Here is a 16,070-nt window from a genome sequence, read left to right as displayed (position 1 = left end):
TCCCTATGTACAGCAGAATGAAACATATCTGGTCCCGCACCATTCTCACAATCCTTACTATGCTTATACTGTTGCAGCCACTGTGTCAATCTACCTCAATGAGCGTCTTCCCCTTTTTCACTGACTAACAAGGGAGGAAAAGAAAAATGAGGGAAACACACTGTTGATTCATTTTTATTAACTCAAAGTACACATCTAAACATAACAACAATTCAAAAGCTTATTATCAAGCTATATATATTTTAAGTTAATGAACTAGATTTATAAAACATACAAAATATTTCAGAGTTGGGAAGATATGGTTATGACAAGGTATAAGATATGTTAAAGAATTTTCAAACTTAGAGAACATTTAAAAATATACACTGTTTAAAAAGTTCTTGCTTAGATAATCAAGTTTTCATCTTCATTCATTAGAAGCCTTAAGTAGAGCAGCTTTGTTTTTATACTTGTCTCCAATCTCTTTAATATTTTCTAAGAGATCTTCAGATATGTATTCATCATGCTCTCTATTAACTTTAGCAATCTGTTCCTCAAGATGTTTCTAGGGAAACAATGAACAACTGTTAATGTAAAAACATTCATTTATTTATTTTAGTCTTGTGAAATTTACTTGTGAAATAGAAACAACAGTATAACAGTTGTAAGTTAAGGATGGGAATAAAAGGAGCACTCTTATATATAAGAAAATAGCAGGCTCATTTTGGTTTTCTAATCACATTCCCCATTTTCCTACCCCAGAGGTAAGTACTCTACTGAATGGGGTGTGTGTTTGTATTATCTATCTATAGTTTTTTTTTTTTTTTTGGGGGGGGTAGAGGATTCACAGTGATTTTTATTTTATTTTGGTTCTTTTGTCTGTTTTTAAAATTTTGTCATTGTTAGGAATATACACAGCAAAATATATGCCAATTCACATTTTCTACATGTACCAATTAGTGACTCTGATCATATTATTCTTTAAGTTGTGCAACCATTTTCACCCTTCTTTTCAGAGTTGTTCTTCCTCACTAAGATCAACTCACTGTCCCCTAAGCAATGCTTTGAACTAGTTTGAAACAGTTCAGTCATGGTCAATGGTGGGTACCCATTGCATAGCAACCAAATCTCTTTCATGTATAATTTTGACCCGAGTAGCCCCTCACTCAAAGATGCTTAAGTAGAGCAGCTTTCTTTTTATACTTGTCTCCAGTTTCTCTAATATTTTCTAAGAGATCTTCAGATACGTATTCTTCATGCTCTCTATTAATTTTAGCAATCTGTTCCTCAAGATGTTTCTATGGAAACAATGAACAATTGTTAATGTAAAAAAATTCATTTATTTATTTTAAAGTCTTTACTTGTGAAATAGAAACAACAGTATAACAGTTGTAAGTTAAGAATGGGAATAATAGGAGCACTTTTATATTTACCATGCAGGCCCATCATACACTCAGTCACCATCTTGCAGTAGTGCACTGCTGCTTGTTTGCTACATGAGTCAAAATCCCACACGGAAGAGAGCTGATTGGTATGCAATGCTATACACTCCTTTAGCCATGACTGAACTGTTTTGAATCAGTTTGAAGCTCTGTCCACAAGGTTCATATCTAATATTTCAAGCTACTGTTGTCAATTTGATTCCACATAGATATTTCAAGGAGCTTAATGCTTAAAGAAGATATTTTACTCTCACCCAAACCAAACTCACTGTCATTGAGTCAATTCTCACTCATAGAGACCCCATTGGGTTTTCAAGGCTGTAAATCTTTATGGTAATAGACTGCTTCATCTTTCTTCTGTGGAGTGGGTAGTAGGTTTGAACCACTGACCTTCTGGTTAGCAATCAAATGCCTTAACCACTACTTAAACTAAATTATTGTTTGGTTTTAAGAAGACTTCAGGGGAGATTTTTTGTTTAATGTTTAAAGATTATCTCAGTGCAACAGTTTCAGGAGTTCAACCAAACTTCATGGCTTCAGAAGTCTGAAGTCCATGAGAATTTGCAACTCTGTTCTCCATGTTCCCTCTATTAATCAGGATTCGGCTACAGAATCCTTGACTAAAATGCTCAGTAATGTTATCTGGGCATCATCTAGTTCTCCCGGTTTCATGGCAAAGGAAGCAATTAAGCACCCATTTCGTATCTTCCTTTTATTCCTGGCTACTTCTTCCTTTGTTGTTCCAGGCAAGTACAGACCAATTGTTGTGTCTGGGATGGCCTCTTACAAGTTTTAAGACCCCAGGCACTATGCATAGAACTAGGAGGCATAACAGAAGCACTATACGTGTCAGTAGGCCAATAAACTGGGATGTCTCCTGTAACCATGACCCTAAACCTCCAAACCAAGAAACCAAATTCCATGAGGTCTTTGGTTAGATGTAAGTAGCCATAGTAGCTACTCATTTAAAAAAAATATATCACACAACTTTTGCCAATTCACTTTTTTACAGGTGTACAACTTACTGACAGGGTCAGATAGTCTTTGTCATAACTATTCAACTTCACTGTTGTAGTACAAAGGCAGCCACACACAGTACAGAAACAAATTAGTGTGGCTGTGTTCCAATAAAACTTTATTTACAAAAGAAAGTCACTGTCTTCAGACAATGTTTCTACAAGTATATTGTTATGTTCTGTAAGAATTCCCAGGATAGTAGAGCTGACAAGGGACAAGGCTGTAGTCACCTGACCACAGCCAGCTACCCAGAGGGAGTGAGTAGTTGGACCTGTGGTCTCGGGACCATAGTCGCAGGGGACATCAAACTCAACTGGCATAACATACTGCATAAAACATTGTTCCACATCCTACTGTGGGGAGTGGTGACCAGGATCTTAAAAGCTTGCAAGTGGCCCTCTAGATGCAATGATGGGTTTCTCCTTGTCCAGAGCAAAGAAAAATGAAGAAAACCAAAGATTCATGGAAATAATTAGTCCAAGTGACTGGTACACCATGAGATTCTCAGCCTATATGACTATGAGACCAGAACTAGACGGTGCCTGGCTACCACAGTCAACCATTTAGAGGGGGATCTATGCAGGAGAACTTGGGTAGAGTGGGAGAACAATGTGGAACAAAACTCAAAATCATTTGGCAGGGGCGGGAGGAAAGAGAGGGACAAACAAGTCTGCTGGTCTGCTAGAGCCTGATGGAATGACTGAGACTATGGCCACTAGCTGCCCTTCAGGTCTGGAATTGAACTCATTCTTGTGGCTTTCAGCCAAACAAAAGACAGGCATATGAGCTGAACATTCACATTAGGTAGATGTACTCCTTGGAGAGAATAATCATGGGAGAATAGAAGGGCTGTTTATGCACAGGGAGACAGCTCACAGGGCAGGAGTGCATGGAGGGATGGACACAGGGAAGAGGTAACTATGAGGAAGTGGGAGCGGAGTTGTTGCACTGTGGTAAATTGTAGTCAATGTCATGAGACAAAGTGCATGTGAGCTGCTGTACAGAAGATGAATTTGTGCTGTAAACTCTCACCCAAATCACAATTAAAATAAATATAAATAAATAAATAAACAAAAAAAGAAGGCCACAGTCTCAATTTGCCCTCCAGGTTATACTTTGCCCATGGTCTGGAACATCTAGTCAGATATAGAACCTTTCCACTCATTGCCTTCGAGCCCATTCCGACTCATAGCGACCCCCATTGGGTTTCCAAAGCTGTAAAACTTTTAAGTAGATTGACTCATCTTCCTCCTTCCGAGCAGCTAGTGGGTTTAAACCTCCAACTGTCTGGTTAGCAGCCAAATGTCTTATCCACTAGGCCACCAGAGCTCCTTACGGGACCTTTACGGGGCTCTAATCAGAGACAAAGGAGCTCTGGTGATGTAGTGGACGAGGCATCTAGCTACTCACCAGAAGGTCAGCAGTTCAAACCCACCAGGAGCTCTGTGTAAGGAAGATGGGGTCATCTACTTCCGTAAGGATTTACAGCCTTGGAAACCCAATGGGGGTTGCTATGAGTCAGAATTGACTTGATGGCAGTGAATTTGGTTTTGTTATGATTATTTTTTAAAATGCATTTTATTGAAATATAATTTATTTACAGTGAAATACACAAAACTAAAGTGACATGTGTCAATGCATTTCTTTTTTTCAGTGTTCCCTTCTCTCCCCTCCCCTGCAACCCCTGGCAACCAACAAAGAAAGTTTCCCTCCATGTATAAAGTTTTCCTTGACCCTCCCCAACAACGAACTAATACTTTATTTGTTCTTCTGTGATTGACGTATTTCACTCAGCATAATGTACTCCAAAGTTCATCCATATTATGTAGTGTTTTGCAGACTCTACATTCTTTTTTAGTGCTGCATAGCATTCCATTATGTGTATGTACCATAGTTTGGTCATTCACTCTTCCACTATAAATCTTAGAGATAAGTCCCTTGCCAGATATGTAATTATCGGCAAATATGAATTTCTTGCTGTCATTTTGGTTATGTACTTTTTCATGGTGTCAATTTCTTTGTTCCATATAATTTTTTATGCTGAGCTCATTTTGTTTATGCATTGTGTTATCACTTCCCTCATTGCTATTGTTTTATTATTTGCTGAGTATTTATGCTGGTCCTCTTTTTTGATATGAAGGTTTATAATTTTTCTTAAGTTTAGAACAGTCTGTTTTATCTTGTAGTTGTCCTGACTTCCCTACCATCTAGAAGTTCTGTAATGACACAGTTTTTCCCTCTTTTGGTTTGTAGTTGTCCTCATTTGTCAATTGATGTCTCTGGTTCCCTGTTTACAATCTTGTAGGCTTCTTTACTTTGGATACTTCCATAACTGGATTGGTTTCTGGGTTATGTCATCATGTGTATTAACGGTCAGTGTTGTTTGTTGTTGTTGCTTCTCTGTCCAAAGGGCTCCCTTTAGCATCTCTTGTTAAGGCTGGTCTGGTTTTAACAAATTCCCTTAATTTCTGCTTATCTGGAAATGTCTTAATTTCACCATCATATTTGAGGGACAGTTTTGCTGGGTACGTAATTCTTGGTTGGAGATTTTTCTCTTTCAGGGTTTTATATATACCATTCCATTGTCTTCTCACTTTCATTGTTTCTGTCGAGATATCCAAGCTTAGTCTTATTTGCTGCCCCTTGTAGGTAACTTTTTGTTTTTCCCATGCTGCTCTCGTGATTCTTTCTTTGTCTTTGGTTTTGGTAAGTTTGATGATGATATGTCTGGGTGATTTTCTTTTGGAGGTCTATCATTTTGGGGTTCACTGGACATGCTGAATGGATATATTCTCATCTTTAATCATACCAGGAAAATTCTCTTCCAACAAATCTTCAACAGTTTTCTCTCTGGTTTTATTTCTCTTCCTGTTCTGGAATTCTGATTACATATAGGTTATTCCTTTTGATGGTATCCCACATGAACCTCAGGCTTTCTTCATTTTGTTTTCATTTTTTTCCTGATTTATCGCTTTCCAAAGAAGTGTTCAGTTATTTGCCTTCAATCTCCCTAATTCTGTCTTCCATTGATTCAGTTCTGCACCTTTATCCATTCAATGTCTTATCTATTTCTGAAAATTTAGTATTAATCTTCTGGATTTCTGTGTGTATATTTTGTATCATTTCTAATTTTTCATTTCATTTTGTCCTTTTGTTTTTGTATTGTCTTTCAAAATTGTTGTAGGGTTTTCTCTGTGGTTTCCTTGATCTGTCTCTTAATACATTTAAGATACCTAAAAATAATTCTTTTGAATTCCTTATCAGGGAGTTCCAATGTTGCATCTTCCTCAGGGATGTATTTTGGATCTGTATCCTGGTCCCTTATTTTTCCTGCTTTATCTTGCTTCTTTGTGTGGTCTGTGATGCTCTGTTGTCTCCGAGGCATTGTCATGTTTTTTTGTGTTTGTATTTATTTGGTGATTGTGTGTTGGTGTGACTTGCCCATGATTTTCATTTTCTTTATAAGTAGGGTACTGTGCTCTTCTATTTGCTAGTTGACATCACTTATACACTCAACACCTGTCTCTTTTTCTGTTGTCAGCCTCTCATATGCCCCTGCTGACCTTGACAAACAGAGTCTATTCTTAGGTCCCTGGAATCTGAATAAGAACGCTATCACTTTAAAATCCAAAATGGCTGCCACTTGTAAACATTCCAAATGGTTGCGCCCTTGGCCAGTTTAAATATCCAAAATGGCTACCACTTGTAAACATTCAAAATGGCTGTGCCTTTGATCACTTTAAATATTTAAAATGGCTGCCACGTGTGACCAATCTAAATGGCTGTGCCTTCCGGACAGCAGAAAGTCAACAGCTCAGGCTGTCTTCCTCCTTGCTGTTTCCCATCCTAGTCATAGGCCACCAGTGCAGTCATTCCTGCAGCCCCTGGCGACCAGGGCTGATCTTTAGGTCAATTCTCAGGTCCTAATACCACTTGGAAATATTCAGGCTGTTGGTCCCATCAGAGTAGCTGACAGTCCGCAGTTCCAACCATCTCTGTACTCACTGTTTTTGTTCTGGTTTTTCCACTAGTTGGTGACTAATCCACTTCTGTATAGTTCCTTTCAAAGTTCAGGGCTCCAGGATTATCTTCTATATCCCTGTCAATTGGTTTTTCTTTTCTTTGTTGAAGAGGGTCCGTGTTGCTTGTCTGCCTATTCCTCCATCTTACCAGAAGTCTCTAGTTTTGTCAGAGAAAGGACCTGTATGGGACTCCAACCAGTTACTGCTTAAAGAAACACTCTGTCCCATGAGAAAAATATACCTCCTAAAGATACTATTAGATCTAAACTTCCCTGTTTTCTTTAGTTCAATTTTTTCACTCAGCATAATATTTCCCTCTAGGGTTTAATGATGACTCATTTGCCTTTCTGTGTTATAATATTTAACAGAATCATCAGCCAATTGTAAATCTGGCATAGTGCAAAGTGCTCAAGTAAATGTTTGTTGAATTTGGTCTGCTGTTTTTGATCGACAATGAACTGTATAAAAAATAACTATAAATTAATAGTACTCTTCCATTAGATTTTCAAATGTAAGACTTTATGTTAACTGATTTCAACTTTAATAGTTGTAGTTATTTTTCACACAAATCCCTAGTGAAAAGTTAACACTTCTGAAGATAGACTAGTAGGTATAGGTAATAGAAAGTTACAAGTGGTAGGGATATCGGAAATTATTAGTACAACCCTTTCACTTTGTAGATGAAGAAGCTAAAGGCCAAAAGAAGTGGCACTTATAAGTGGACTTTCTCAATCCAAGGCATCCATTGTACGTCATGAAACTTTTCTCCTATCATCCAGAACATATTGTCTTTGGGAGAACTGAGAAAATAATTACTCAAATAATTTTCTGGTCTGTGAGCAATTCTGGCTAAAAAAGATCCATGCAAGGTTACAGAGTCATGAAGCAGGTGAATTTGGTAGAATTGGGTAGAACAAAGGTTTTCTGATGTAGTATTCCACACTGTTTTTCTTAGTACTTACTGCTAAGCAATGAGATTTGTCAAACAAGAAAGCAAGAGTTCAATGTCTTTCAGGAAAGATCATGGCAATCAGGGTATTACATGCTCATAATGTTTTCAATAAACGGCCTAGTGGTACAGTATAATGAGTCCCTCGTACCCCCCAAACCACTCTAATCTAGAAAAATATTATCACCTAATAAATTACCCAGGAGTTTCAAAGTTTAGTAATTTGTCTTAGTTTTCCGGAGGGGTCTATACACCAGGTTGGAGGAATAGTTTTATTATTGAACTTTCAAAGCTATGTGAAGAGTGAGGCTAAGGTAAATACACTATGTTTCAGAAATTCTTTATCTCATGTAAGAGTTCATATTATATGACCTTATAGAAAGGAAACACATTCCTCATAAAATATGGACTTCCATCTCAATCTTAATGAAACCTTCAATGTGTTAATATGTTTTTAGTATGTAGAATATGGCCTGGCATATATTGTTTACCTTAGTACTTTATAAAATACTTTAGTATCCCCTGAATCTCCTTTACCACACCACTAGACAGGATTCTTTTGATAAATTTTTACTAGACATATTTTACATAAAAATAAAATTTATCATTTAATTTCTATAGAATCAAGACAGAAATATATATTAAACAAACAACTTTCTTAAAATGTAGGAAAGAGCTTCACAAACTTACCTCAACAGACCCTACATGTGTAGCAACCATTTCTAAAAGACGCTGCAAGTTATTTCCCACTTTTCGTCTCTCTTCACTTGTGGTCTGTACAACTAGCTGGTATCTGTAAAATAAGACTCTTGCTTAAGCTGTCTAGGAAAAACTAATATATCAGTTCTATTTAACTCACTTCCCATTTCCACATTCAATGAAACCAAGCTGGTTTTCAAGTATGTGCTACTTCTTATCAGTATAATTCATAGATGTCCAGCTATTAATTAATGTACAAATGAAAACATCTTCAAGGATTCTTTGCAAGATAGGTTAATATACTAGCAGAAACACAATAAAGAAGTTGGTTTACTGACTCAAATTATGTACCAAAACAGTACTTCCTGATTTAAGAGTGCTAACTACATTAAACACAAAGATTGTACATTGAGCTCTCCTTGAAGAACTGATTAAACATTTATGATATGGAATAAAATAATTTCATCATGTTATTATATGTTTGAGTATTTTACCATCTCAAAAACCCAAACTCACTGCTGTCGAGTTGGATCCGACTCATAGTGACCCCTTCTTGGGTTTCCAAGGAGGTATCACTACGGAAGTAGATTGCCCAACCTTTCCTCCGATAAGTGGCTGGTGGGTTTGAACTGCCAGCCTTCTGGTTAGCAGTCAAACGCCTTAGGCACTACGCCACCAAAGCTCTCTTTACCATCTTAGTTAGTAGATAAGGACTCAAGGTCTAGGTGAGTATCAAACAAAATACCAAAATCTCATGCTTTAAGATATAAATTTCCAGATAAAATAGTCTTAACTGAGCCTCCAACAAGATTGTAAATTCAAAAGATTTCAGGGGCAAGATTGTTAGATACTTGTGAAGGAGGAGTAGATGACTGATGCATTGTTTATGACTAAAGTCTAGGGGCCATACTTTAAGCTAGAAAGCAGAAGTACTGCCTTTAGGCATTCAAATTCTAATTCAAAACTGCAGATCAAACAAATCACAATTGAGTTTACTACCCTTAGTGCCCACTGTTCTTGTGTGCTCTGAGTCAATTTCAACTCATAATAAAGATCCTATAGAACAGGACAGAGCTATAATCTGTAAAGGGGAATGTAGGAGAGATCACCAGATCTTTTCTCCCATGGAGTTTGAACTGCCAACCTTTCAGTAGCAGTCAAGTGCTTACCCATTGTACTACCACAGCTCCTTACCCCAGCCTACTAATAAACCCACTCCTTGCTTATTGATTATAGCATTATCCGACATTTCACCTTTCCGACAGTACTGAAAAATCTACTATCTGAACATTTGCCCATTGACGGCGTAATTTTGACCAGTGAAGACTGGGTGATCTATTTCTACAGTGATATCACCTTGGAACCCAAGGAGAGGTCGCTATGAGTCAGATCTGTCTCGACAGCAGTGGGGTTGGTCTGATTAGTGGATCCTGTGTGCACATAGAAAGGAAGCTCCCAGTGCGTAATATTTTACTGCCTCGGAGGGGAGAGGGAGTTCTGGTGGCGTAGTGCCTAAGGCATTTGACTGCTAACCAGAAGGCTGGCAGTTCAAACCTACCAGCCACTCCTTGGAAGGAAGATTGGGCAATGTACTGTAGAGATACCACCTTGGAAACCCAAGGAGGGGCCTCTATGAGTCGTTTCGGCAGTATTTGGTTTTCGGTTGGGAGGGGAGAAGCGGTGTAGTCTTCCTGAGCCACTGGGGTGCTGGGTGGAGTGGAGGGGGTGTAGAATAGGGCTGGTGGGTCCACTATGCTGCCTAGCAGATCCTGGCTGCCCACAGGGGACTGAGTTAAGAGCAGTGGCTTCTAGTGTCCTGAAGGTAGGACTCTGGGCCAGGGACGAGGAGGGAACCCAGAGCTGGGCTGTGGTTGGCAGGAATGCTAAGAGAGCACTTGGGTGCCCAAGACCTGTGGGATTTTATATCAGCTGACTGGTACTTGTGCAGGAGTGGGGTCAGTAGATGAATGGCCAATGGCAGTTGCAGTTTCAGGTCAAGGGTAGAGGCTGGGCCTGGCTATCTGAGCCTCTGAGGAGGTCTGAGGAGGCTCTAGATTGTCGATTTTCAGGAGGACATGGGGCAAGAGGGAGGCAGGGCTACCCAGTGAGAGACAGGGGATGATGCTTGAGCCAAGGCCTAGCAGAGGGCACCTAACAGGCAGCGTGCACCCAGCCCCTCCTACCCTGTCCTCAACAAAGCCATCAAAGGAATTTTGGGGTTGTTTAGGGGATAAGCTAGGACCAGCCATCTTGAAAATGTAGTGAGGGTGGAAGAAGGAGGGGATCTCAAGGATGCAGAACGGGGTGGTACTTGGGTCGTCCTGGCTCTGGAAAGCTGGGAAGCCCTTTCCTGTGGGTGGTAGCGGAGGCTAAGCTCTCCTGAGATGATACCAAGGAGGGAGAGGTGGTGGCAGGTGATCTCAGCAGAAGCCTGATGGAATGCTCACTAGGTGAGGGGGTAAAGTGATGTGGTCATTCTCCATTCTCATATAATGCACAATTTTCAAATAAAGACCTGATCTTTGGAACCTAACCATATCAATAACTGAGGAGTGGGTATAAGGAAATAGAGTTGCGACCATCTCAAAGCTTTTACTTGTTACCTTAAATTTTTTCATTATTTGAGGGCCACTGAGATGAAAGGAGCCCTGGAAGCTCTGATGCTGAGTTAAAACCCACCAGCCTCTCCTTGGGAAAAAGATGTGGCAGTCTTCTTCCATAAATATTTACAGCTTTGAAAACCCTATGGAGCAGATCTACTCTGTCCTATACAATTGTTATGAATTGGAATTGACTAGATGGCACAGGGTTTGGTTTTTTATTGAAAGTAAGAAAAACGTATATATTTTTATATGAGTGTACACAGAGCCTATGGATTCAATATTTTCATGTATCCTGGTTCATGAGAGAATTATATACCGGATGCCACTAGTATTAGTTCTAGTTAGTATATTTATTGTTGTTATGTGCTGTCGAGTTGGACCTGACTCATAGTGACCCCTCCTTGGGGTGCCAAGGCAGTATCACTATGGAAGTAGATTGCCCCATCTTCCTTCCCAGGAGTGGCTGGTCGGTTTCAACCTCCAGCCTTCTGGGTAGCAGTCAAGTGCCTTAGGCACTATGCTGCCAGAGCTCCCAGTTAGTATATAGTGTGTCTGAAATGTTTCCTATGTGTTTTAAAAACTGTAATGGAAATCAGTAGAGAAAATTTGACAATGTATTATTTGAACATAAATAACTTCTAAGAAATGTAACAATATACAGTCAGTTCTGCTATAATGCTTATTTAGAAGCAGAAATTTGTTCCAACTTGGTTCATGTATTAGGTAGCAATTTGAGCATAATGAAAATTTTGCCTTTGCTTATGCTGATTTCCAACATGAGAAACATGAAGTGAGCCCAGAAAATGACACCCAAGAGAATTCAAATGCATAGGAATACACAAAATGCATTTACTTCATAAGTCTACCAGCTGTCTGTTCACTGCATATATTATAAGCCACACACTCATCTGTAGCTAGTGTTACAATCTTCCATCTGATTTCAGATAATACTCTTTCTACCTCTTTATAATAACTCACAAGCTGCAATTCTTTCCAATACACAGTTCCCCAATGAACTTTAGGTCTTTTTGAAGGTAAAATATTGTAATTTTCATAGCACTTGTACTTCTTAACCATTTAATATATAAAATTGGACTAATGTTTTTCCTTCCTGTCTTTTGCTTTGGGACCTCTGGTGGCGTAGTGCCTAAAGCATTTGACTCCTAACCAAAAGGATGGCAGTTCAAACCCACGAACCACTCCTCGGAATGAAGGTTGGGCAATCTACTTTTGTAGTGATACTGCCTTGGAAATCCAAGAAAGGGTAGCTATGAGTCGGATCCGAATTGACGGCAGTGAGTTTGGTTTTTTTTTTTTTTGGTCTTTTGCTTATGTGAATCACTGATGAAGTTTTTGAATGTTGCTGTTCATAAGTGTTGAGGTTTTTATTCCACAATTTTGCAAAGCAGGGAGATTTTTAAGAAGGTAGATCTGTTTTATAGGACTGTATATAGTCGAATTACATTATATTTTAGTATAAATATACTTAACTTCAAAAAAACATATCTTAAAATATGAGTGGTTTTATTAAAATTCACTAATAAAGTTATTTCAATTTAAATTTTCTGTTGGTTTTAGGGATTAAAAGTCATTTATAAATTATATCTAAAAATGAATGATTTGTTTTGGTGGCAATAACTATAATAGTAGTAGAACATATCTGTAGATAAAGTATCTCAAGTTATAAACAAACCTTTAATTTTAAGTAACAGTGTTCTGCTTAAGTATCACTCTCTACTCCAAATAGGTCTATAATATAAAGTAAATCACAATAGACCTAGTTTTACATAAATATCAAATAACTAATCTGAAACATTATAAATGCTGGAAAGATGAACTTACTCCCGTTGAATAGTATCTAATTCATTCACTGCTTCACTGAGGCCCTCATTAACACCACTTTCCAGGAGATGTTTGTGTTTTTCCAAGGACTCAAGCTCGCTGGCACATTTTTTGTCCTCTTCTTCAGCCTCCTGAAGGATAAAGTCATGGCTATGAGTTTTTGATATTCATATTTTATATACTCCAGAAAGATTATTTTCAAAACATTTCTTTTATCATATTCCATCATTTTTATTATCAATATGCTTATTTCTTTACATGTGAAAAGACTTTAAGTGCTCCTTTGGGAATTCCATACCATAAACATAGATATAACCTTTTAAACAGGCCTGTATAGGATTTATTCAGCAGTATTTTCAAGCCTGAACTAGAAAATTTTATGCTATTTTAAGTTTTTTTTCCCTATGAGCACCAAGGAAGACTAATTTATGTCCAATTTGGATAACTCTTACACAGCTATCATTTTACATTTGCATTAACTATGTGCATTAATCATATTTTTTAGCTTCTGTAAATGATATTTTAATAGCCAACAAAGTAACTCTTCTCCACCCACGTCTGCTATATCTAGATAAGAAGTTCCCTCAGTTTCTTCCCCTTTGTTAAACATCTCAAACCTTAAAGTATTTCAAATACAGCTGACCAATAAATTCCCCATGTACCCTGACCTCTTGTCTGTCCCATTTTCTACTAAAACCCCTATAAAGATGCTTGCCCACAGTCCCGCTGCATCTCTGCCTGTAACAGCCCCTGTGTTTCCTGTGTGGTCCTGCTGGGGGTGCTGTGAACATCAGGCACTGTGAGTATAATAAATCTTTATATGTTTCCATACCTTATCATATATTTTTTCAAAATTTTTTATTACCTAACCATACCTTAAACATTTACTATTATATTAAGTTAAACTACCATGCACAGGCAAAGTAGCCCCAATTCATCAGGTTTATCAAGATAAACTATCAAAGCCCTTCATTTGAATGCTTCAGAGAATAAACTCACGTACTGTCATGGAGGACAAATGAAAAATAAAAATGGTTAACAAATGTCTCACACTGTAATTATAGGTCATATTAAGTGCTGTTAATTGCTAAAAAATTTCACAACTAACTTAAAAACAAAAAAAAATGTATAGGCTCTAAATATGGTACAGGTCAAGAGAAAAGTTTTGCAACTTTGTTGGCATAACTATGTATGAAGTATCAGCATGGTTAAAATTTTCACATAAACTGTCTAAGTGTGATGAACAGAGTCATCTGAGTACTTCCCTAAGAAACACTGGCTAGGGGTGGGGGACATGGAGTGGGAATCAACTTTGCTATTTTACCCACATTCTTGATTTCACAGAAATACTCTTTGGAATTTGGCCAGGGAAGTCAGTTTACAATGACTCTTGCTGGGAAATTACAATTACAAAAAGGCTTTATTAGGGTTCAGTAACACTATGGAAGTAGATTGACCAATTTTCCTTCTGAGGAATGGCTGGTGGGTTTGAATTGCCAGCTTTCTGGTTAGCAGTCAAATGCCTTAGGCACTCCACCATCAGAGCTCCCCCACAGAAAGGGAGTTATGTTTAAAAAATGTTTTTTGTTTGTTTAAAGTTTCAGTTCTGATGTTAAAATATGTGCGTAGTCAATCAATCCTGACACAGCTTTGGCTAACTCATACAAAAAGTGACAAAGTTTTTACCTTAACTTTGTGTTGGTAAAGGTCATCCAGCTTTTGAACTTCTTCTTTCAGAGATTTTACACATCTCTTGCTTTCTGTTACCATTATATTCAACTAGGAAAATAAAACTTTGGTTGAGAAGTTATAACTATATATAAAATCAATTTTTTAAAACAACTTATCGAACGTTTTTAGGCAATCAACTATATGATTTCTTCTGGTCCTTTTGGACTCTCATCTATCATTTGTCCAACAAATTTACATTCCTCAAAATAAATTCATTTCAAAGAAACTTAGGCTTTTTGATGTCTAATTTCTATTTAGAATAAAAATAAAATGCCCTTAGAAAAGGAAACATATATAATGGCTCAGAAAAAATATTTTTTTCAAGGTGGTAAAGTAGGACACCAGTTAGAAATCAAACTCCAGTTTAATTCTCAGTAAAATAAGGTTACTAATATCTGCTCTTTCACTGTTGTTGCTGCTATGTGGCATCTAGTCAGACTCGACTCATAGCGACCCCTCCTTGGGTTTCCAAGGCGATATCACTATGGAAGTAGATTGCCCAACCTTCCTTCCGAGGAGTGGCTGGTGAGTTTGAACTGCCAACCTTCTGGTTAGCCGTCAAGTGCCTTAGGCACTACGCTACCAGAGCTCCTGCTCTTTCACGAATGGCTGGGAAAGCGGTTTTTTAAAGCACTATTAGATGTTACTGCATATATTACATATAATGTTAATAAGCCACATATATCAATACTATTATATTAACATATTCCAAAACAAACTCACTGCCTTTGATCCATTTTGACTCATACTGACCCTAACTGGGTTTCCAAGGCTATAAATCTTTACAGAAGTAGATTGTCTCATCTTCTTCCTGTGAAGCAGATGGTGAGTTTGAACCACCAACCTTCTGGTTAGCAGCCAAACACTTTACTCACTATGCCACCAGAGCTCCTTTTAACATAGTAATAAATATAAATTGTTTTTGATCTCTAGTTTTAAAGTCTAATTCTATCTACTTTAGCTAGTTAGCTAGCTTTCTATTTATGTACTCACTTTCTGGGATATTAAATAGAACTATTTATATTAATTTTATTTTATGATAGTTGCTAATTGCTTAGACTCATGCATTCTTCCAAGGAGTAGTAACCACATTTAACCTCACTAAAGCATGAATTTTAAGATGTGCTGAAAGCAAAACTGAAGAAAGCAAAAGCTTTTCCTAAAATTCATTTCCTGCTGACAAATGCTGATATCAGCTGATGCCAGTAATTAACAGAGAATATTCTTCAGACAGACCAAGAGGAAACAAAATAGCCACATACAAACAGTTGACATTTTAGTTTTAAAGGATCATTCTACACATACATGGAATTGAAAAAAAAAAGTGCATATATTTTGGAAAAATTCAGTAAAGCTGAATTTTTTATTTGAGATAAGGAAGATGAGGCTCTCAGGTTACAAGGAACTCAAAATATGACTGGGGAAGAGCTGCCTCCACAAAGTACAGTTGACCTTTAGACACGGATGGAGTAAAGCTTTTGGGACCTTCATTTGCTACTGTGGCATGACTCCAGAAGAAACAGTTCCAGAAGAAACAGCTTCAAATATCCATTAATAATTGGAACATGGTATGTATGAAGTATGAATCTAGGAAAACAGGAAGTTGTCAAAAATGAAATGGAGTGCATAAAAATTGATACCCTAAGCAACAGTGTTTCTTTGCTATTCATAAGGTTTTCCCTGGCCAATTCTTTCAGAAGTGGACGGCCTCTTCCTTCTTCCTAGTCTGTCTCAGTCTATAAACTGGCTGTTACCCATGCACCAGGTGCATCTCGCTGGGTTTTAA

The 16,070-nt window shown here is 37.8% G+C and overlaps 1 protein-coding gene across 1 annotated transcript in view; it reads right to left on the bottom strand.

Annotated features, from left to right (window-relative positions):
• Positions 1-406: 406 nt before the first annotated feature.
• The window catches only part of NDC80 (NDC80 kinetochore complex component), a 71,995-nt gene continuing 56,331 nt past the window's right edge, over positions 407-16,070 (bottom strand). Inside the window, exons 12-15 of the mRNA XM_007935618.1 lie at positions 14,240-14,332; positions 12,554-12,684; positions 8,100-8,202; positions 407-544 (exon numbers count right to left, since the gene is read on the bottom strand). Of these exons, the coding sequence (XP_007933809.1) occupies positions 407-544; positions 8,100-8,202; positions 12,554-12,684; positions 14,240-14,332 (465 nt within the window). The remainder of the gene's footprint in view (positions 545-8,099; positions 8,203-12,553; positions 12,685-14,239; positions 14,333-16,070) is intronic.

Source organism: Orycteropus afer, unplaced genomic scaffold (assembly GCF_000298275.1).
Source record: "Orycteropus afer afer isolate SDZICR_OR568_19922 unplaced genomic scaffold, OryAfe1.0 scaffold00030, whole genome shotgun sequence".
Lineage (NCBI taxonomy): Eukaryota > Metazoa > Chordata > Mammalia > Tubulidentata > Orycteropodidae > Orycteropus > Orycteropus afer.
Note: the sequence above shows the minus strand (reverse complement) of the source record. Positions and strands in the feature narration are given on the sequence as shown.